General features: G+C 38.5%; 1 protein-coding gene and 1 non-coding gene across 2 annotated transcripts in view; one reads left to right on the top strand and one right to left on the bottom strand.

Annotated features, from left to right (window-relative positions):
• Nucleotides 1-1,297: 1,297 nt before the first annotated feature.
• LOC112718421 (uncharacterized) overlaps nt 1,298-22,851 on the top strand; it is a 40,931-nt gene continuing 19,377 nt past the window's right edge. The window contains exons 1-2 of the mRNA XM_025770204.1: nt 1,298-1,654; nt 1,715-2,735. Of these exons, the coding sequence (XP_025625989.1) occupies nt 1,298-1,654; nt 1,715-2,735 (1,378 nt within the window). The remainder of the gene's footprint in view (nt 1,655-1,714; nt 2,736-22,851) is intronic.
• Nucleotides 21,493-21,596, bottom strand: LOC112713127 (small nucleolar RNA R71). Its single transcript, XR_003158106.1, has one exon. It is a non-coding gene; the product is annotated as a small nucleolar RNA R71 (small nucleolar RNA).

Raw genomic sequence — 22,851 nt, 5'->3', positions numbered from 1 at the left:
GTGAACCTCACATGGCAGAGCCACGTAGGATTACTTTGCATGAACAAGGGGTGCCGGACCTCATTCTTCCACCATTGCAAATGAGGTTTCCCAATCTTGACCCAAAATTTGAATTGAAGAATAGTTTGATCAACTTGTTTCCTAAGTATCATGGGCTTCCGGGTCAAGACCCCATCAGACATCTGAGAGATTTTCAAGTGGCTTATGCTACGGCTCGAAGACATGGGGCCGATGAGATTGCTATCATGGTCTTTTCCTTCCCTTTCTCCCTTGAAGGGCAAGCGAAAGAGTGGTGTTATTCCCAACCAGATGAGGTGGTGACCAATTGGGATTCCTTGAGAAGAGAGTTTTTAGACAAGTTCTTCCTGCCAGAAAAGATCGACTACATCCGGAAGGAGATCTCAGGAATAATGCAAAGAGATTAAGAGACTTGTACGAGTATTGGAGTTGATTCAAGAGGCTATTGGAGTCTTGTCCCCACTATGGGTTGAACACTCACTTGTTCATAAGCTATTTTACCGGAGGTCTTTGTGCGGAAGATAGAAGACTACTCACCGCTTCTAGTGGTGGTTCCCTTTCTAAAAACAAGACAGAAGCGGAAGCATGGAGCTTGATAAATGATATTGCCAATGCTACACAACACGTAAGGGTGAGGAGCAACCCCCTAAAGGGTGTGGCGGAAGCATCCCCTTCCGAAGCAAGTTTGACCAAAGTACTTGGAGATATGACTACCATCCTCACCGAGATGAATAAGGAGCAAACGGCATTCTATTCCATCCAAGCCGTCCAAGCTTCACCCCAAGTTCTTCAAACTGAAGGGCCTCCTAGGATATGGGGTTTGTGTTCTAACACCGTACATTACACTGATCAGTGCCACCAAATTCAAGAGGAGTACACCTTAGTTGTAGCCAATGTGAACTATAACAATTGCCCATCCTACCAAAACCAAGGCCACAACAACTACTCTCATGGCAATAACTCCAATCAAGGGTAGAGCGATGATGTACAAGGGAATCATTAAAATAAAAAATGGAACAACTCTTCTTCTCATCACAACAATAACCACGAATCTTCATCCCAACACCATAACAACAACAACCATCAAGCCAACCAAAATCACCAAAACCAAAACAACTACCCTAGATACCAAGCGCCACATCAAAGACAACAAACCAACCAAGCTTCTTCTTCTTCTACCAACCAAGTTGATGAGTTTAAAGCTATTGTGAAAAAGAATGAAGAGAATAGCAAAGCTCAATTTAGTGCCGTGAATGCTCAATTGGCCAACATCACCGAGATGATCTCAAGATTGGCTTTACCCTCCTCCAACAACACCAACCAACCCTCAAGCTCTTCTAACCTTTCATCCCAACCCATTCCAAACCCAAATGGTGCACTCAGTGCCATTACACTACGGTCAAGGACTACATTGGAGGAGATACCTGCTAGGGCCTTGGAAGACATTCATGAGAAAGAAGTGGTTATTGAAGCTCCACATGAAGAGGAGGAGATGAGCACAAGGCAAAAGGAGGGAGAAGTGAACCTCAAAGAGCCCAAAAGGAAAGCTACAATGGATGAGTCCATTCCTATTCCATTCCCTTCCATGATAAAGAAGGCCAAGAAAGCTTCGGAGTTTGATTTGAACATGCTTCAAGTATTCAAGAAAGTTGAGGTAACCATTCCACTTCTTGATGTCATTCAACAAATTCTGAAGTATGCAAGATACTTAAAAGACTTATGCATACACAAGGATAGGATAGGTGAGTTGGAGACATTGTCATTCGGTAGTTCTATTTCTGCATTGATGAAGCCTATTCCTGAAAAGTTTGGTGACCCTAGACCTTGTTTGGTTTCTTGTCGTATTGGTGGAGTTGTTTTTCATGACTGTATGTGTGATTTAGGAGCTTACGTGAGCATCATGCCATTCTCAGTGTTTGCAAGGTTGAACTTAGCTCCATTGAAAAGGTTGACTGCCAGATTTGCCTTGGCCGACAAGGGTGTGATTACCGTGATGGGAATAGCCGAAGATGTGCTTGTGGCAATCAAGGATTTGGTTTTTTCGATTGACTTCTACATCCTTGAAATGCCACCAACAGAGGGTAGAAGTTCCTCCTCCGTTCTACTTGGTAGACCCTTCTTGAAGACCTCCAAATTTAAGTTGGATGCCTTCACCGGCACATACTCTTTTGAGGTTGGAGAAAAGACAATCAAGTTCAACTTAAAGGAAGCCATGAAACACCCACCCGAAGAGCATTCCGTCCTCCGATGTGATGTAATTGATGAGGTAGTAGCGGAAGTGCAAAGCAAAGATCAAAACGAGCTATGCTACCCTATTGTTGAGGAGAAGGATGATCAAGAGGGTGAACAAAGAAAATTTGTTGAGAGTGATTCCCATGAGCTTGGTGAAAAAGAACTGCAATTGGAGGCCAAAAGTGAATTGAAGCCTCTTCCATCTCATTTGAAGTATGCATTTCTTGGAGACAATCAAGAGTTTCCGATCATTATTGCTAGTGAGCTCTCTAGCCAAGAAGAGGAGAAGGTCATTGAAGTCCTAAGGAAGCACAAGAAAGCAATCGATTGGAGCTTGGGTGACATTGTGGGAATTGACCCGCATATGTGCATGCATCATATCTTTCTCCAAGAAGGAGCTCGGCTGGTTAGACAAACCCAAAGAAGACTCAACCCAACTATCCTTGATGTGGTGAAAAAGGAAGTCACAAGGCTACTTGATGCGGGTATCATATACTCGATTTCTGACAGTGAATGGGTGAGTCCGGTCCAAGTTGTCCCAAAGAAATCGGGCATCACCGTCGTCAAGAAGGAAGATGGTGAAGTGGTCACCAAAAGAGTACAAAATGCTTGGTGAGTGTACATCGATTATAGGAGGTTGAATGCCGCAACGAAGAAAGACCATTACCCCTTGCCATTCATTGACCAGATGTTGGACCGACTTGCGGGTAAATCCCATTATTGCTTTCTTGATGGTTTTACTGGATACTTCCAGATTCGCATTGCTCCTAAGGATCAGGAAAAGACCACATTTACTTGTCCCTTTGGAACCTTCGCTTACAAAAGGATGCCATTTGGGCTATGCAATGTGATGAGTGGATAATTTATACGCTTTTTGGCATTGTTTTTAGGTAGTTTTTAGTAGGATCTAGCTACTTTTAGGGATATTTTTATTAGTTTTTATGCAAAATTCACATTTCTAGACTTTAATAAGAGTTTGTGTGTTTTTCTGTGATTTCAGGTATTTTTTGGCTGAAATTGAGGGACCTGAGCAAAAATATGATAGGCGGTTGAAAAAGAACTACAGATGCTGTTGGATTCTGACCTCCCTGCATTCGAAATAGATTTTCTATAACTACAGAACTCCAAATTGCGCGCTCTCAATTGCTTTGGAAAGTAGACATCCAGGGGTTTCCAGGAATATATAATAGTCCATACTTTATTCAATTTTAGATGACGCAATCTGGCGTTCAACGCCAGTTCGATGCTACATTATGGAGTAAAACGCCAGAAACACGTCACAAACCAGAGTTAAACGCCAAAAAAATGTTACAACTTGGCGTTTAACCCCAAGAGAAGCCTCTACACGTGTAAAGCTCAAGCTCAGCCTAAGCACACACCAAAGTGGGCCCCGGAAGTGGATTTCTGCACTAAGACTTATTTCTGTAAACCCTAGTAACTAGTCTAATATAAATAGGGCCTTTTACTATTATATTTTGATCGGTGGAGAGATCTTTGGACGAGCTTTTGGAAAATCTTTGATTATTATTAGTCCTTAGACATTGGGGGCTGGCCTCACGGCCATGCCTACCTTATTTTCACTTATGTATCTTCAACGGTGGAGTTTCTACACACCATAGATTAAGGTGTGGAGCTCTGCTGTTCCTCGAGTATTAATGCAATTACTATTATTCTTCTATTCAATTCAGCTTATTCTTATTCTAAGATATTCGCTGCACTTCAACATGATGAATGTGATGATCTGTGACACTCATCATCATTCTCACCTATGAACGCGTGCCTGACAACCACTTCTGTTCTACCTTAGATTAAGCGCGTATCTCTTAGCCTCCATTCCGAAAGATCGGAGTCTTCGTGATATAAGCTAGAATTATTGGCGGCCATTCCTAAGATCTGGAAAGTCTAAACCTTGTCTGTGGTATTCCGAGTAGGATCTGAGATGGGATGACTGTGATGAGCTTCAAACTCGCGAGTGTTGGGCGTAGTGACAGACGCAAAAGAATCACTGGATTCTATTCCAGCATGATCGAGAACCGACAGATGATTAGCCGTGTGGTGACAGTGCATATGGACCATTTTCACTGAGAGGACGGGAGGTAGCCATTGACAACGGTGACGCCCAACATACAGCTTGCCATGGAAAGGAGTAAGAATGATTGGATGAAAGCATTAGAAAAGCAGAGATTCAGAAGGAACACAGTATCTTCATGCGCTTATCTGAAACTCCCACCAATGAATTACACAAGTATCTCTATCTCTATTTTATGCTTTATTTATCTTTATATTCGAAAACCATTATAACCATTAGTATCCGCCTGACTGAGATTTACAAGATGACTATAGCTTGCTTCATATCGACAATCTCCGTGGGATCGATCCTTACTCACGTAAGGTTTATTACTTGGACGACACAGTGCACTTGCTGGTTAGTTGTGCAAAGTTGTGAAAAAGAGTGATATTACAATTGTGCGTACCAAGTTGATGGCTCCATTGAGATCACAATTTCGTGCACCAAGTTTTTGGCGCCGTTGCCGCGGATTGTTCGATTTTGGGCAACTGACGGTTCATCTTGTTGCTTAGATTAGGTAATTTTCTTTTCAAAATGTTTTCAAAAATCTTTCAAAAAAAGTTTTATTTTGTTTTCGTTTTTCAAAAAAGAAATTTTCAAAAAACCCAAAAAAATTTAATAAAATCATAAAAACCAAAAATATTTTGTGTTTCTTGTTTGAGTCTAGTGTCAATTTTTAAGTTTGGTGTCAATTGCATGATTTTAAAAATTTATGCATTTTTTGAAAACTCATGCATGGTGTTCTTCATGATCTTCAAGTTGTTCTTGGTAAGTCTTCTTGTTTGATCTTCGTATTTTTTTGTTTTGTGTCTTTTGTTGTTTTCCATATGCATTTTTTAATCCATAGTGTCTAAACATAAAAAATTTCTAAGTTTGGTGTCTTGCATGTCTTTCTTTTCTTGAAAATTTTTCAAAAATAAGTTCTTGATGTTCATCATGATCTTCAAAGTGTTCTTGGTATTCATCTTGACATTCATAGTATTCTTGCATGCATCATGTGTTTTGATTCATAATTTTCTTGTCTTGAGTCATTTAGTTGTTTTTCTCTCTCCTCATTAAAAATTTAAAAATAAAAAATATCTTTTCCTTATTTTACTCATAAATTTCGAAATCTTTGGGTTGACTTAGTCAAAAATTTTTAAAATTAGTTGTTTTTTGTTAGTCAAGTCAAGATTTCAATTTCAAATATCCTATCTTTTCAAAATCTTTTTCAAAAATCAAATATTTTTTTTCACTTTTTCTTAATATTTTCAAAAATTGTAAAAAAATTATTTTTCAAAATCTTTTTCTTAATTTCATTTCAAATTTTTGAAAACTTTACTAACAATTAATGTGATTGATTCAAAAATTTGAAGTTTGTTACTTTCTTTTAGTTTCTTGTTAGTCAAGTCATCAATTTTAAAAATCAAATCTTTTTCAACCATATCTTTTCAATCATATCTTTTCAAATCATATCTTTTTCAAAATCAATTTCAAAAATCTTTTCTAACTCCTTATCTTTTCAAAATTGATTTTCAAATCTTTTTTAACTAATTAATTGACTTTTTTGTTTGCTTCACTATTTCTTATCTTTTTCAAAATCATCTAACTACTTTTCTCTCTCTAATTTTTGAAAATTCCTCACCCTTTTTCAAAAATTCTTTTAATTAACTAATTGTTTCAAATTTTAATTTTAATTTTATTTCTTCTCTTAATTTTCGAAAATCACTAACCATTTTTCAAAAATAATTTTCAAAATTCTCTCCCTCTCATCTCTTTCTATTTATTTTATTTGCTAACACTTCTCTTCATCTTAAAATTCGAACCCTCTCTTCTCCTCTGTATTCGAATTTTTCTCTTCTTCATTCTTATTTTTCTTTTTCTCTACTTACAAAAAGGAATATCTATACTGTGACATAGAGGATTCCTCTTCCTTTTCTGTTTTCTTCTTTTTTATATGAGCAGGAGCAAGGACAAGGACATTCTTGTTGAAGGAGATCCTGAACCTGAAAGGACTTTGAAGAAGAAGCTAAGAGAAGCTAAAGCACAACAATTCAGAGAAAACCTTACAGAGAATCTCGAAAACGAAGGAGACATAGCGGAACCCAATAATAATGCAAGGAGGATGCTTGGTGATTATACTACACCTATGATGAGCGGATAATTTATACGCTTTTTGGCATTGTTTTTAGGTAGTTTTTAGTATGATCTAGTTACTTGTAGGGATGTTTTCATTAGTTTTTATGCTAAATTCACATTTCTGGACTTTACTATAAGTTTGTGTGTTTTTCTGTGATTTCAGGTATTTTCTGGCTGAAATTGAGGGACCTGAGCAAAACTCTGATAGGAGGCTAACAAAGGACTGCTGATGCTGTTGGAATCTGACCTCACTGCACTCGAAATGGATTTGCTGGAGCTACAGAACTCCAAATGGCGCACTCTCAACGGCGTTGGAAAGTAGACATCCAGAGATTTCTAGAAAAATATAATAGTCCATACTTTATTCGTGATTAGATGATGTAAACAGGCGCTCAACGCCAGTTCCATGCTGCATTTTGGAGTCAAACGCCAGAAACACGTCACGAACCAGAGTTGAACGCCCAAAACACGTTACAACTTGGCGTTCAACTCCAAGAGAAGCCTCATCTCATGGATAGATCAAGCTCAGCCCAAGCACACACCAAGTGGGCCCCAGAAGTGGATTTATGCATCAATTACTTACTTCTGTAAACCCTAGTAGCTAGTTTAGTATAAATAGAACTTTTTACTAGTGTATTAGACATCTTTGACTATCTAGTCTTTTGACCACGTTTGGGGCCTGGCCATTCGGCCATGCCTGGACCTTCATCACTTATGTATTTTCAACGGTGGAGTTTCTACACACCATAGATTAAGGGTGTGGATCTCTGCTGTACCTCAAGATTTAATGCAATTACTACTATTTTCTATTCAATTCAATTTATTCCTGTTCTAAGATACCATTCGCACTTCAACCTGATGGATGTTGACGGGAAGCAGAAGCTGGTGAATTAAAAATTATTAAAATGATTATGTTGCAAGTATAGTTCTTAATTCACCAAAAATCTGCCTATCAAATTAGAAATATGTCACAGAGAGTTTAAATTAAAATTATTGGGAGTTTTAAGTCCCAGGTCGTCTCGCAACGAGTTGCAGAGAAGTGTGCTATCTTATTAATCAGATGTTCAAGAAGTTGAGTTGAGTAAATTGGGATTTAAATTGAGGGAAATTAAATAATATGAATAAAAGCCTTGACTGGGAATTGATTGGTTGGGATCTCTATCATTGATGGAGTGATTTTTAAGATTAATTTATAATTAATGGTTGCTCTGTTTGGTTTTCCTTTACTAGGTAAGGGAAAGTCAAACAAGTTGAATTACTGGATCTGTTCACAAGTTACAACCTACTTAGTTCAAAGGGATTGGCGTCGGTGACAGGATGGTAATTCAACAGTTAACCCAATTACAAATTTTCTTTCAATCCTTCCAACTCAAGAGTTCCTTTTTAATCAATTCCCCATCAAGTAATGAAACTACTCAGGCATTGTAAATAATAAATCCATAAAACATGAAAGGGAATAAAAAAAAACCTAGTTATTGAAATTGAAATTGAATGAAAAAGAAATAATCCTTGCATTAAATAATCATAAAAGTATCTGAATGACAAAATTGAACAAAAACAAGGAACATGGAAGAATAGAACCAAGTTAAGAAGACAAACTAGAGTGATGAAGTCTTGATGAGGAAATAACTCTTCTCAATGTTCCAATGCTAAGATCAATTAAAGATTAAAAATTAAAAACTAGAGAGAAAAACCTAAGAGAGAAAACTAGATCTCCAAACTACTGAATGAATGTCTTTGTTTCTGCATATTCTCTGACTCTAGTCTGCTGTTCCGGGCCGAAAACTGGGCCGAAATAAGGTCCAAAAATCGCCCCCGGCGAATTCTGTAGATTATGCAGATCACACATGTAACACGATCGCGTCATCCATGCGGACGCGTCGCTTGCGCTTTCCAATCCGCACGGCCGCGTAAGCGATGCGGCCGCGTCACTGCGATTTGCGCTCCTCCGTGCGGTCGCGTGAGCCATGCGACCGCGTCACTTCTCGCTGGTTATCTCCTCAAACTCTTGTGTTCCTTCCATTTTTGCTAGCTTCCTTTCCAATCTCCAACTAATTCATGCCCTATAAAGCCTGAATTGATGGAATAAGTGGGTAAGGTCTCTAGGGAGCAATTTTCAAACATGTACTAAATTTAGGAAGGAAATCTAAATGCATGCTAAATTAATGAATAAGTGGGTAAGGATCATGACAAAACCACACAATTAAACACAATATAAACCATAAAATAGTGGTTTATCAACCTCTCCACACTTAATCATTAGCATGTCCTCATGCTAAATTGAAGGAGACAAGGAAATAAGTATGAACATGTAGAAACTCATGAAATGCAATGCAATCCTACATATATAAATAAATGCAACTATATGATTATTGTCCACTTGATCAAAAGTAAATAAGCCCTTCAAAACAATTACAAATCAAATTCCACTAATTCTATCATTATACAATAAAACAGATAAAAGTGCAAGAAGATAGCTTATGAAAGCAGGAAACATGAAAATTCAAGCATCGAACCCTCATTGATAATGTATGTACGCTCTGATCTTTAGTGTATAGAGTAATCACCCTATTCTTCTCTAGTCATGTTTTCTAACTTTTGTTTTTCTCCTAACCAATCAACAACAGTTAATATACCAATGCAAACATCATGAGGTCTTTCCAGGGTTGTAATGGGGCCAAGGTGCAGGTAAAGGTATACATATGGTTAAGTGAGCTTTATAAATTGAATCTTTAATTAACCTAAGCTCTCACCTAATATACATATACTCTATATACTTTAAATTCATGCCTAGCTACCCATAATTCCCTTTTTCAACCCATACTCATGTTTCAACTTTGTATTTTGATTCTATCATATGTGCATTGATTTTTGAATTCTGAATTTAACATTGGGGTAATTTTGTCCCCTTATTTATTTATTTATCATCATTTTTTTTCAATTCTTATAGTTTCACATGAGTAGGTATCCAAATTCCCTTTAAATTTTCATGACACATTCCCTTAACAACTTTTGTTCCCACAATTTCCCATATTTAACTAGCACACACAATTCTATCTTAAGCTAACCAAAGATTTAATTTGGGATATGCAATTGTTTTTCAGCTTAAGGTTAGTAATGTGGTAAAATATAGAACAAATGGGGTTTTTAAAGGCTCAAAGTGGTTAGCAAGGGTAATTGAAAAAGGGTAGGCTTGATTTGGATAAGTGAGTTTAAACAAATAATGGCCTCAATCATGTGCAAGCATGTAAATATAATAAATATTGGACATATAAGATAAAACAAAATAAAGATTACAATCATAGAGAAGTAAACACACAAGAATAAAATAATTATGGTTAAATAATGTAACCATACATAAAGGCTCAAATCTTTCACAGGTTGTGTGTTCTTTAGCTCAAACGTCATGTTCCAAATACAACTCAAGCAGATTTATCATAAAAATTTTCTGAAAAATTAGTGAAATTTTATTCCAAAGATAGATTTTTAAAAGAAACTTATTGTCTTTTCAATCAAGTAGAACATGCATGCAACTATTCTAACCTCTGCAATTTATTCTATTCTATAAAGGGAAGAAAATCTAACTAAAATATCCTAATTATTGGTGTACAGAGAAGAGAAATTACCTCCGGAAGTCAGGTACTGACCGACCTCCCCACACTTAAGGCTTTGCACTGTCCTCGGTGCCATCTGTCAGGAACAGGGGTGGGCTGGTAGCAGTATCTCCACAGTCGGGACTATCATGGCTCCCGGTGCTGGTAAAAGAAGTGGAGTCCGGAGTGTCTGAGTCCTTGAATTTGCCCATGATCAGCTCCTTGAGGTATGTGAATCGGCGCTTGTTACGGCGCTCTCTCATCTTAGCTTTCTGTTCATGCCGATCCAACTTTTCAAGTATCTGCTGGAGCAATTTCTCAGTTGTAGATGCTTGGGGTATTGAAGAAGGAATATCTTCAACTGGCTCAGTATGCTGGCTTGTAGTGGCTACTGAAAGTCTGAGGTATTTCCCGTTAGGGACATATTGATCATCCCGTGGAAGCATGGCTTTGGGTCCCCAGCTCTGTAGGAGACTCCGGCGGCTGAAACAAGATCTGAGACCAGGGCGAGAAAAGGTAGGTTGCCCGCGATTTGCACATGCTCCATAGCATTCCGGATGTGTCTTGAGAGATTCAGAGGTTGGTCTGTAAGGATGTACCACAGTAGAACAGCCATGTCTGCAGTGAAAGAGGACTCATGAGTGCTCGGAAAGACGTAATGGGACATGATCTGTGCCCATACACGAGCCTCCAAGGTAAGTGCGGAAGCCAAGATTCCCTTAGGGCGGGTACGGTGGTATCCGTAGATCTAACGGCTGCCAGGTAATGCAATGACTCCAAGGACGGAGTCCCAGTCAAGTTGGTATCTCTGGCACTGAATGGTGGCTTCTTGAAAAGCGTCCATTCCTGCTGGAAAAGGGGGAAGACTCAGAGCTTGCTGGATGGCCTCTTCTGTAATGGGCACTTGCTGCTGCCGGACATAAACAGACTGTAGGGTCGGTATGTAGAAGTTGGAGTAGAACTCAACTACCCAAGAGAGATTGACCTGCCTCGGCTGTCTCCGTAAGAAACCCCATTGTCTTCGTTCAATTTGTGGCTCAACAAAGGTGGCAATATTGGACGGGAGGATTAGAAGGTATTCATTGTTATAGTCCCTTTCTGCTAGGATAGGGAACATCTGCTCACAGTAGCGATTGGGAAATCGCGCAGCGTCCTTTGCTGGAAAGGCTTTCTCCTTTTCGTCAACCTTTATTATTCTCTTAACTCTTTTTGTTGAGGGCTTGACTGTGGTAGAAGAAGGCTCTGCCACTAATGCTCTTTTAGTTCCTCTTCTTGCTAGTGGTTTGGAAGTAGCTTTCTCCTTTCCTTTCTTGGTGGCCATCCTGAAAGAAGGGAAGAGAAAGGAAATTAAATGCAAAGAGATAGAGCAAAGAAGAGGGTAGTGTAAGTGATAATCAATGCACAATAAGGATAAATGGCAGTAACACATGGTCCGGATTACATGTGAAAAGTTCATCAATGGAAATATAGCAAGTGCATGTAGGACAATGGAATGCGAGAGGTTTATTGGCATGCAGGCAAAGGCATGGGTAGCATATATAAAACATTCAATGTCCAAATTAGATTACCATTTGTAACAAACTAGCCATCACGTTTGTATTGGCAATTAAATTTAATTAATAAAATATGAAAGGAAATTTGTGAAAAGCAAGCATTGCATATTAGAGTAGAATAATGTGAATAAGTGCATAATGCCATATGGGCTTTTTCACAAACACATAGCATGCATGTAGAATAAGCTCTTGAAAGTATGAATTTGAACATGCAAGCATTCCCTTAAAAAGTAATATATATGATTGTGAAACAAATTTACAACAAACCATAAGCATATAATGATAAATAATGACTCACATAAATAGATAACACCAAGTAAAAAGGAAAAGAAAAGAAAAGAAAATAAAAATAATGAAGAAAAGAAAAAAAGATAGCATATGAAAATAAGAAGAATAGTAGAAAAGTGGGAAAGAAGAAAAGAAAACCTTGTTAATGGGGGTGAGAGAGATAGAGAATGGAAGGTGAGATAGAAAGGGGAAGGGAGAAAGAAGAAAGAAGGAGGGAAAAGAAAAATTATGATTTGGGAGATAGGAAGATAAGATAATTTGGCAACTTAGGTTGAGCTGTGCAGCGCATGCGACGCGGCCGCGGAGGGCACGCGCTCGCATGAGTGTGCTCCAGGTAGGGCGACGCGATCGCGTCGGTCATGCGGTCGCGTGACCTATGTTGCGCTATTGGCGCGAGTGCAGCCTCGCTCCAGCACAACTCTCTGTTCAATTTATGTTAATTGCCAAAATCGGGTGACGCGATCGCGTGGGTCACACGATCGCATGAGTGTGTATTATAAAATGAACGAAACGGCCGCGTCACGGACGCGATCGCGTGACAAGGATTGTGCTTCCAGCACAAATCCAGCATCACTCTCGCACAGAATGTGACTGTGCACCCTTTTACGTCGAAAACTCAGGGCATGCGGCCGCATGGGGCACGCGACCACGTGGGAGGCCATGATTTCCATGCGACGCGGTCGCATCAGCGACGCGGTCGCGTGAGGTAATTTGTGCCATTGGCACGCCTCCAGCACGGCTCCTGCATAACTTTCTATTCATTTTTATTTTTCTTTACTCTCCCTGCCACGCAGACGCGTCGCTGATGCGACCGCGTCGCGCGGCGAAATTTTTTTTTTTTTTAAATAAGGACATGTAAGTGTAAAAACATGAAAGTATTAATAAAGAGAAGAGTCATTGAAGAAGAAAAAACTAAAAGTGAAGAAAAGAACGATCATACCGCGGTGGGTTGTCTCCCACCAAGCACTTTGCTTTAACGTCCGTAAGTTGGACGCTTCATTAGCTCAATCTGCTGCTATGTGGGGATCTTCCAAGCGGAAGATCTCGAGCTCCTTGTTTTTCTGCACCTTCTCACCATGGTACAGCTTCAGGCGGTGTCCATTGACCTTAATAAGTTCAGAGCTTGAAGGATGGCTTAGGTGATAAACTCCGTACGGTTCAGCCTTCTCTACTCTGTATGGACCTTCCTATTTTGATCTTAACTTACTGGGCATTAGCCTTAGTCTAGATTTGTAAAGGAGAACAAAATCTCCAGGTTGAAACTCTTTCTTCTTGATGTTTTGATCATGCACAACTTTCATTCTTTCCTTGCAAATTCTGGAATTCTCATAAGCTTCTAGGCGAAGGTTCTCCAGTTCCTGCAGTTGCAACTTCCTTTCAGCTCCAGCATTCTCAATTCCCATGTTGCACTCTTTAACTGCCCAGAAGGCTCTGTGTTCGATTTCAACTGGGAGATGGCAAGCTTTTCCATAAACCAAGCGAAAGGGACTCATCCCAATGGGTGTCTTGTATGCGGTTCTATACGCCCACAGTGCATCTTGTAGCCTGGTGCTCCAGTCTTTCTTGTGAGGCTTTACTATCTTTTGCAAGATACGCTTAATTTCTCTGTTCGACACCTCAGCTTGCCCATTAGTTTGAGGATGGTAAGCTGTTGCAACTTTATGGATTATCCCATGCTTCTTTATCAATCCTGTTAGTCTCCTGTTACAAAAATGGGTGCCTTGATCGCTCATGATCGCTCGTGGTGATCCAAAATGGCATATAATATGGTTTCTCACAAAGGAAACAACAGTGTTAGCATCATCAGTGCGGGTAGGAATTGCTTCCACCCATTTGGAAACATAATCTACAGCTAACAGTATATAAAAATATCCACTAGAATTTGGAAATGGACCCATGAAGTCAATGGCCCATACATCAAAAATTTCACAGAAAAGCATATATTGTTGAGGCATCTCATCCCTTCTGGATATATTACCAAATTTCTGGCATGGGGGACAAGATTTACAAAACTCAGCAGCATCTCTAAAAAGAGTAGGCCACCAGAATCCACAGTCTAAGATCTTTCTAACTATTATTTGAGGGCCAAAATGTCCTCCACTCTCAGATGAGTGACAGGCCTCTAAAATAGACTGGAATTCTAATTGAGGCACACAACGTCTAATTATCTGGTCAGCATCACATCTCCATAAATATGGGTCATCCCATATTTAATATTTAGACTCGCTTTTCAGCTTGTCTCTTTGATGTTTAGAGAAATGTGGAGGGAATGTAAGGCTAACTAAATAATTAGCAACAGGTGCATACCAAGGGACTACCTCAGATACTGCTTGCAGGTTATCAAAAGGAAAATTATCATCTATAGGAGTAGAATCATCCTTTATATGTTCAAGGTGACTCAAGTGGTTTGCTACTAAATTCTGATTACCACTCATATCCTTTATTTCTAAATTAAATTCTTGTAACAGCAGTATCCAACGGATAAGTCTTGGTTTGGACTCCTTTTTTAGCTAATAGATACTTTAGAGCTGCATGGTCCGAATACACTACTACTTTGGTACCAAGTAAATAGGCCCGAAATTTATCCAGAGCAAAAACAATAGCAAGAAGTTCTTTTTCAGTAGTAGTATAATTGGACTGGGCAGTGTCTAAAGTCTTAGACGCATAGGTAATAACAAAAGGATCCTTACCTTCACGCTGAGCCAGTGCTGCTCCTACTGCATGGTTGGAAGCATCGCACATGATTTCAAACGGCTGGCTCCAGTTGGGTCCTCTCACGATTGGGGCTTGAGTTAGAGCAGTCTTCAGCGTATCAAATGCTTGTTTGCAATCCTCACTGAACTCGAACTCAATGTCCTTCTGCAGTAATCTGGATAAGGGAAGTGCCACCTTACTAAAGTCTTTAATAAATCTCCGGTAGAAACCTGCATTGCCAAGGAACGAACGGACTTCCCTCACAGAAGAGGGGTAAGGTAGACTAGAAATAACATTCACCTTTGCTGGGTCTACCGAAATGCCAGTATTAGATACCACATGTCCTAATACAATCCCTTGTTTTACCATAAAATGGCATTTTTCGAAATTCAATACAAGGTTCGTATTAATACATCTATCTAATACTCTCGATAATCCATCTAAGCAAAGGGTAAAAGAATCACCATAAACGCTAAAATCGTCCATAAAAATTTCCATTCAGTCCTCAGTAAGATCAGAGAAAAGACTCATCATGCACCTTCGGAAAGTAGCTGGTGCATTGCACAAGCCAAAGGGCATTCTCTTATAAGCATAAGTCCCAAAAGGACATGTAAAAGTAGTATTTTCCTGATCCTCAGGAGCTATATGAATCTAGAAATAACCTGTGTGACCATCTAGAAAGCAATAATGTGATTACCTGACAGGCGATCCAGCATTTGATCAATGAATGGAAGTGGGTAGTGATCCTTACGGATAGCTTGGTTGAGACGCCTGTAATCAATGCAGACTCTCCAAGCATTCTAAACTCTAGTTGCTATGAGCTCTCCTTGCTCATTCTTCACTGTAGTGACTCCAGACATCTTGGGTACCACTTGTACTGGGCTTACCCATTCACTGTCTGAAATGGGATATATGATACCGACCTCCAATAGTCTGGTCACTTCCTTTCTGATAACTTCCAAGATGGTGGGATTCAATCTTCTTTGGGGTTGACGGACAGGTCTTGCTCCCTCTTCTAAAAATATTCTGTGCTCGCATACTTGAGGATTGATTCCCACTATGTCTGCCAAGCTCCACCCGATTGCCTTCTTATGCTTCCTCAGTACATCAAATAGCTGCTCTTCTTGTTGAGAAGTCAGTTCTCTTGCAATAATAACCGGAAGCTTCTGCTCATCCTCAAGATAGGCATATTTGAGGTGTGGAGGGAGAGGTTTCAATTCTAACTTTTGATCATGGGCAGGCTCTGGATTATCTGGAGCTTGTGAAAATAGAAAAGTGTCCTCACTGTCAGTTAAGAGGGTCCCCACACTTGGACCTTGTCCAGTGTGCCTCTCTTAAAACCCTTCTTTTTGAATTTCAGCCACACTTTCATCTATGACATCACACTGGAAGATAGAACGATCTTCTGGGGGATTGTCAATGACTCCATTCAGATTGAAGATCACTATGCGGCCATCTATTTCAAAGGAGTATGTTCCTGAAAAAGCATCCAACTTGAATTTTGATGTCTTCAAGAATGGTCTTCCAAGTAAGATCGATGATGGCTTATCTGAATCATTATGGGGCATCTCCAAGATATAAAAATCAGTGGGAAATGTAAGCCCTTTAATGTTCACCAGAACACCTTCAGCAACTCCAGCCACTGTAATAATGCTTTTATCTGCTAACACAAAATGAGCTGCCGACCTTTTTAAGGGAGGGAGCCTCAAAACATCATATATGGACAAAGGCATTATACTGACACATGCTCCTAAATCATACATGCAATCATAAATTACTACACCACCAATAGTACAACTAACTATGCAAGGACCTGGATCACTGCATTTTTCAGGTAATCCTCCCATTAAAGTAGATATAGAACTACCTAAAGGAATAGTTTCTAATTCATTAATTTTGTCTTTATGGATACATAAGTCTTTTAGAAACTTTGCGTATTTAGGTACTTGCTGAATAACATAAAAAAGGGGAACAGTTACCTCGACCTTTTTGAAGATCTCTACCATTTTAGGATCAGGTTCCAGCTACTTCCTGGCCTTCCTTGCAAGCTGTGGAAATGGAATGGGAATGGTGGTTCCTGTGGTGCCTGCGCTTTTTGGTACTTCCTCTTGTGGTTGAGCTATCTCTTCTTCAGCTATGTCCTGAATATCCTCTTCCTCTTCAACATCTTCAATTTCCACCACCTCTTCAGCTGAGGCGTATTCTGGTGAGCTTGGTTCCTCCTGATTTCTCTCCTGCAGTGTGGTTCCAGACCTCAGGGTGATGGCATTAATGCCTCCCTTTGGATTGGGTAATGGTTGAGAGGGAATTCCAGTGGTGCTTGAAGGTTGGTTACTGGAATTTGGTGCTGAGCCAAGCTGTGTCATAAAAGCTTGCAGAGTAGAGGTGAGACCATTCAGACTGGCGTTAATACTGTTCACGATGGTACTTTCCATGGCCAGTTGTCTCTTCTCAAAAGCTTGTAATAAATCTTCATTAGAAGATACAGAAGAATGAGTAAATTGAGAGGTCTGCTGCTGATTGTTCGGTGGTCCTTGGTTTTGCCTCAGGTGAGGTGCTCTGTAAGGTTGATTTTGCTGCCTGTTATTGTTATTATTCCACCTCTGATTTCCCTAATTATCTCTGCCTCCTCTGTTATTGTTGTCCCTCCAATTCTAGTTTGAATTGTCCTTCCATCCATGGTTATTATTTCCACTTTGATTGTACCCTTGGTTGGGGCGGTCATAGAAGTTGTGAGTGGATGCCACCATGTTATCTTCTTGTTGGAGCTGTAGGCATTCATCAGTGTAATGGCTGTAATCAGCACAGATTCCACAAATTCTTTGTGGGACTAGCTGTTGGTTTTGCTGCGGTTGAGGAGGCCGAGCTTGTTGATTCAACTGCATTTGCTTTAGCAAGTTGGTAATTTCATATATGCTTTGAGTTAGAGCAACAGTCTCTCTGCTAGAGGATACTTCTGCAACGGCTTTTGAACGGCCTTGCTTCTGTCTGTGGTTCCTAGTAGATTCAGCTAAATCACTGATCAATTGCCAAGCTTCATCAGTGGTCTTGTACTTCTTCACAGACCCATTGCTGGCACTTTCAAATGTGGTCTTATCTTGGGGCCTCATGCCTTGTGTGATATAGCTGAGTAGCACGATCTTGTCAATCATGTGGTGGGGGCATGCTTCCAGAAGGTTATTGAAGCGCTCCCAGTATTCAAAAAGAGTCTCATTGTCATCCTCAACAATGGTAGAGATATCCTTCCTCAGTTTATCAGTAACTTCAGATGGAAAGAATTTCTCCAGAAACTCCTTTCTGAGTGTATCCCAGTTGGATACATTTGCTAGAGGTTGAGTGTAGTACCACTCTCTTGCTTTTCCTTCAAGAGAAAACGGAAAAGCTTTCAGCAGAATTGCAGTTTCATCAGTGCCATCACGCCTGACAGTAGAAATGGCTGCCTGGAAGTCTCTCAAGTGCTTGATAGGCTCTTGAGCAGGTAGGCCATGAAACTTGGGCATCAAATTTAGCAGTGCGGTCTTTATTTCAAAATCTGTAGCTACCGCTGGATGATGCGCCTGAAACGGTTGCATTGTAAAATCAGGGGCTCCTTCCTCCTGGATGGTAACTCTCCTAGCTGCCATGTTTTCTGCACGCAAAACAACCGAATCAGTAGAACGGGGGCTGGTTTCTTCCTCAGACTCACTTTCAAATCCGCCCTCAGAGCGGATTAACCTGCGCTGTTCTCGCCTTATTCGTGAAATTGTTCTTTCAATTTCAGGATCGAATATTAGCAAGCGCGGATCAGGAAGTGAACGTGTCATTTGACGGAAGAAACATGCAGCTCATAGTAGCAAAATTAAATAAAAATGCAAATAAATAAATTCTAATTAATAAAATTAGCACTCTATTGCAACTCCCCGGCAACGGCGCCAAAAATTGATGGGAAGCAGAAGCTGGTGAATTAAAAATTATTAAAATGATTATGTTGCAAGTATAGTTCTTAATTCACCAAAAATCTGCCTATCAATTTAGAAATATGTCACAGAGAGTTTAAATTAAAATTACTGGGAGTTTTAAGTCCCAGGTCGTCTCCTAACGAGTTACAGAGAAGTGTGCTATCTTATTAATCAGATGTTCAAGAAGTTGAGTTGAGTAAATTGGGATTTAAATTGACGGAAATTAAATAATATGAATAAAAGCCTTGACTGGGAATTGATTGGTTGGGATCTCTATCATTGATGGAGTGATTTTTAAGATTAATTTATAATTAATGGTTGCTCTGTCTGGTTATCCTTTACTGGATCTGTTCACAAGTTACAACCCACTTAGTTCAAAGGGATTGGCATCGGTGACAGGATGGTAATTCAACAGTTAACCCAATTACAAATTTTCTTTCAATCCTTCCAACTCAAGAGTTCCTTTTTAATCAATTCCTCATCAAGTAATGAAACTACTCACGCATTGTAAATAATAAATCCATAAAACATGAAAGGGAATAAAAAAAAACATAGTTATTGAAATTGAAATTGAATGAAAAAAAATAATCCTTGCATTAAATAATCATAAAAGTATCTGAATGATAAAATTGAACAAAAACAAGGAACATGGAAGAATAGAACTAAGTTAAGAAGACAAACTAGAGTGATGAAGTCTTGATGAGGAAATAACTCTTCTCAATGTTCCAATGCTAAGATCATTAAAGATTAAAAATTAAAAACTAGAGAGAAAAACCTAAGAGAGAAAACTAGATCTCCAAACTACTGAATGAATGTCTTTGTTTCTGCATATTCACATTTGAGAGCGCTACCAAGTCTTTGGAGCCATTGTTAATGATCACAATTTCGTCCACCAAGTTTTTGGCGCCGTTGCCGGAGATTGTTCGAGTATGAACAACTGACGGTTCATCTTGTTGCTCAGATCAGGTAATTTTTTTTTTGTTATAATTTCAAACAATTTTTCAAAAAATCTTTTAAAAATTTTTTTCTCTTTTTCGTTTTCCTAAAGAATATTTTCGAAAAAAATAATAATAATACAAAAAAATAATAAAATCATAAAAATAAAAAATATTTTGTGATTCTTGTTTGAGTCTAGTGTCAATTTTTAATTTTGTTGTCAATTATATGTTTTAAAAATTTCTTGCATTTTTTCAAAAATTCATGCATTCATAGTGTTCTTCATGATCTTCAAGTTGTTCTTGGTAAGTCTTCTTGTTTGATCTTGATGTTTTCTTGTTTTGTGTCTTTTATTGTTTTTCATGTGCATCTTTGCATTTATATTATCTAAGCATTAAAGATTTCTAAGTTTGGTGTCTTGCATGTTTTCTTTGCATAAAATTTTTTCAAAAATATGTTTTTGATGTTCATCATAATCTTCATAGTGTTCTTGGTGTTCATCTTGACATTCATAGTATTCTTGCATGCATTATGTGTTTGATCCAAAATTTTCATGTTTTGGGTCATATTTGTGTTTTTCTCTCTCATAATTAAAAAATTCAAAAAAAATATCTTTTCCTTTTTTTCTCTCAAAAATTCGAAATTTTGGGTTGACTTGGTCAAAAATTTTTAAAATAAGTTGTTTTCTTATTAGTCAAGTCAAAATTTCAAATTTTAAAAATCTTATCTTTTCAAAACTTTTTCAAAAATCAAATCTTTTTTATTTTTTTATTTATTTTTGAAAATTTTAAAAATATTTTTCAAAAATATTTTTCTTAATTTTATCTTTATTTTCGAAAATTATGCTAACAATTAATGTGATTGATTCAAAAATTTGAAGTTTGTTATTTTCTTGTTAAGAAAGGTTCAATCTTTAAATTCTAGAATCATTTCTTTTAGTTTCTTGTTAGTCAAGTAATTAATTTTAATTTTAAAAATTAAATCTATCTTATCTTATCTTTTATATCATATCTTTTTCAAAATTTTATCTTCTTCAAAAATTTGATTTTAAAATATCTTTTCTAACTTCTTATCTTCTTATCTTTTCAAATTTGATTTTCAAATCTTTTTCAACTAACTATTTGACTTTTTGTTTGTTTCTTATCTTTTTTAAAACCACCTAACAACTTTTCTCTCTCTTATTTTCAAAAATACCTCCCTCTTTTTCAAAAAAAATTCTTTTTAATTAACTAATTGTTTTAAATTTTAATTTTAATTCTATCTCATCTTTAATTTTCGAAAATCATTAACTCCTTTTCAAAATTAATTTTCGAATTCTCTCTCTCATCTTCTTCTATTTATTTATTCATTTACTAATACTTCTCTTCACCTCTCTTCATCTCCAATCACTGCCTCTATCCTTACCCTTGTGTTTGGATTCTCCTTTCTTTATTCTTTTCTTCTTCGACTAATAATAAGGATCCTCTTTACTGTGACATAGAGGATTCCTCTTCTTTTCTTGTTCTCTTCTCTTTCATATGAGCAGGAAGAAGGAAAAAAACACTCTTGTTGAAGCTGATCCTGAACCTGAAAGGACTCTGAAGAGGAAACCAAGAGAAGCTAAATTACAACAATCCAGAGGCAACCTTTCTGAAATTTTTGAACAAGAGAAGGAGATGGCAGCCGATCCCAACAACAATAATGCAAGGAGGATGCTTGGTGATTTTACTAAACCCACGTCCAAGTTTGATGGAATAAGCATCTCAATTCCTGCCATTGGAGCAAACAATTTTGAGCTGAAACTTCAATTAGTTGCTCTAATGCAATAGAACTGCAAGTTTCATGGACTTCCATCTGAAGATCCTTACCAGTTTTTAACTGAGTTCTTGCAGATTTGTGAGACTATTAAGACGAATGGAGTAGATCCTGAAGTCTACGGGCTCATGCTTTTCCCTTTTACTGTAAGAGATAGAGCTAGAACATGGTTAGACTCACAACCTAAAGATTGCCTGGACTCTTGGGATAAGCTGGTCACGGCCTTCTTGGATAAATTCTTTCCTCCTCAAAAGCTGAGCAAGCTTAGAGTGGATGTTCAGACCTTCAAGCAAAAAGATGGTGAATCCCTCTATGAAGCTTGGGAAAGATACAAGCAGATAACCAAAAAGTGTCCTTCTGACATGTTTTTAGAGTGGACCATATTAGATATATTCTATTATGGTCTATCTGAGTTTTCCAAGATGTCATTGGACCATTCTGTAGGTGGATCCATTCACCTAAAGAAAACGCCTGCAGAAGCTCTAGAACTTATTGACATGGTTGCAAATAACCAATTCATGTACACTTCTGAGAGGAATTCCGTGACTAATGAGATGCCTCAGAGGAAGGGAGCTCTTGAAATTGATGCTCTGAATGCCATATTGGCTTTGAACAAAGTGTTGACTCAGCAAGTCAACATGATCTCTCAAAGTCTGAATAGATGGCAAAATGCATCCAACAGTACTAAAGAGATAGCTTCTGAAGAAGCTTATGATCCTGAGAACCCTGCAATGGCAGAGGTTAATTACATGGGTGAACCTTATGGAAACACCTATAATTCATCATGGAGAAATCATCCAAACTTCTCATGGAAGGATCAACAAAAGCCTCAACAAGGCTTTAATAATGGTGGAAGAAACAGGCTCAGCAATAACAAGCCTTTTCCATCATCTTCTTAGCAACAGACAGAGAATTCTGAGTAGAGCCCCTCTAATTTAGCAAACTTAGTCTCTGATCTGTTAAAGGCCACTTTAAGTTTCATGAGTGAGACAAGATCCTCCGTTAGAAATTTGGAGGCACAAATGGGCCAGCTGAGTAAGAAAGTAACTGAAACTCCTCCTAGTACTCTCCCAAGCAATACTGAAGAAAATCCAAACAGAGAGTGCAAGGCCATTGACATAGTCAATATGGCCGGATGCAAGGAGGAGGAGGAGGACGCGAATCCCAATGAGAAAAATCTCATGGGACGTCTCTCAAGCAGGACGGAGTTCCCTATTGAGGATCCAAAGGAATCTTCGGCTCATCTAGAGACCATAGAAATTCCATTAAATCTCCTTCTTCCATTCATGATCTTTGAAGATTATTCTTCCTCTGAAGAGGATGAAGATGTAACTGGAGAGCAAGTTACTCAATATCTAGGAGCCATCATGAAGCTGAATGGCAAGTTATTTGGTAATGAGACTTGGGAAGGTGAACCTCCCTTGTTCATTAGTGAACTTGATACATAGGTTCAGCAAACTTTACCTCAAAAGAAACAAGATCCTGGGAAATTCTTAATACCCTGTACCATAGGCACCATGACCTTTGAAAAAGCTCTGTGTGACCTAGGGTCAGGCATAAATCTTATGCCAGTCTCTGTAATGGAGAAGCTGGGGATCATTGAGGTACAGCCTGCCTTA

Source organism: Arachis hypogaea, chromosome 1 (assembly GCF_003086295.3).
Source record: "Arachis hypogaea cultivar Tifrunner chromosome 1, arahy.Tifrunner.gnm2.J5K5, whole genome shotgun sequence".
Taxonomy (NCBI): Eukaryota; Viridiplantae; Streptophyta; class Magnoliopsida; order Fabales; family Fabaceae; genus Arachis; species Arachis hypogaea.
Note: the sequence above shows the minus strand (reverse complement) of the source record. Positions and strands in the feature narration are given on the sequence as shown.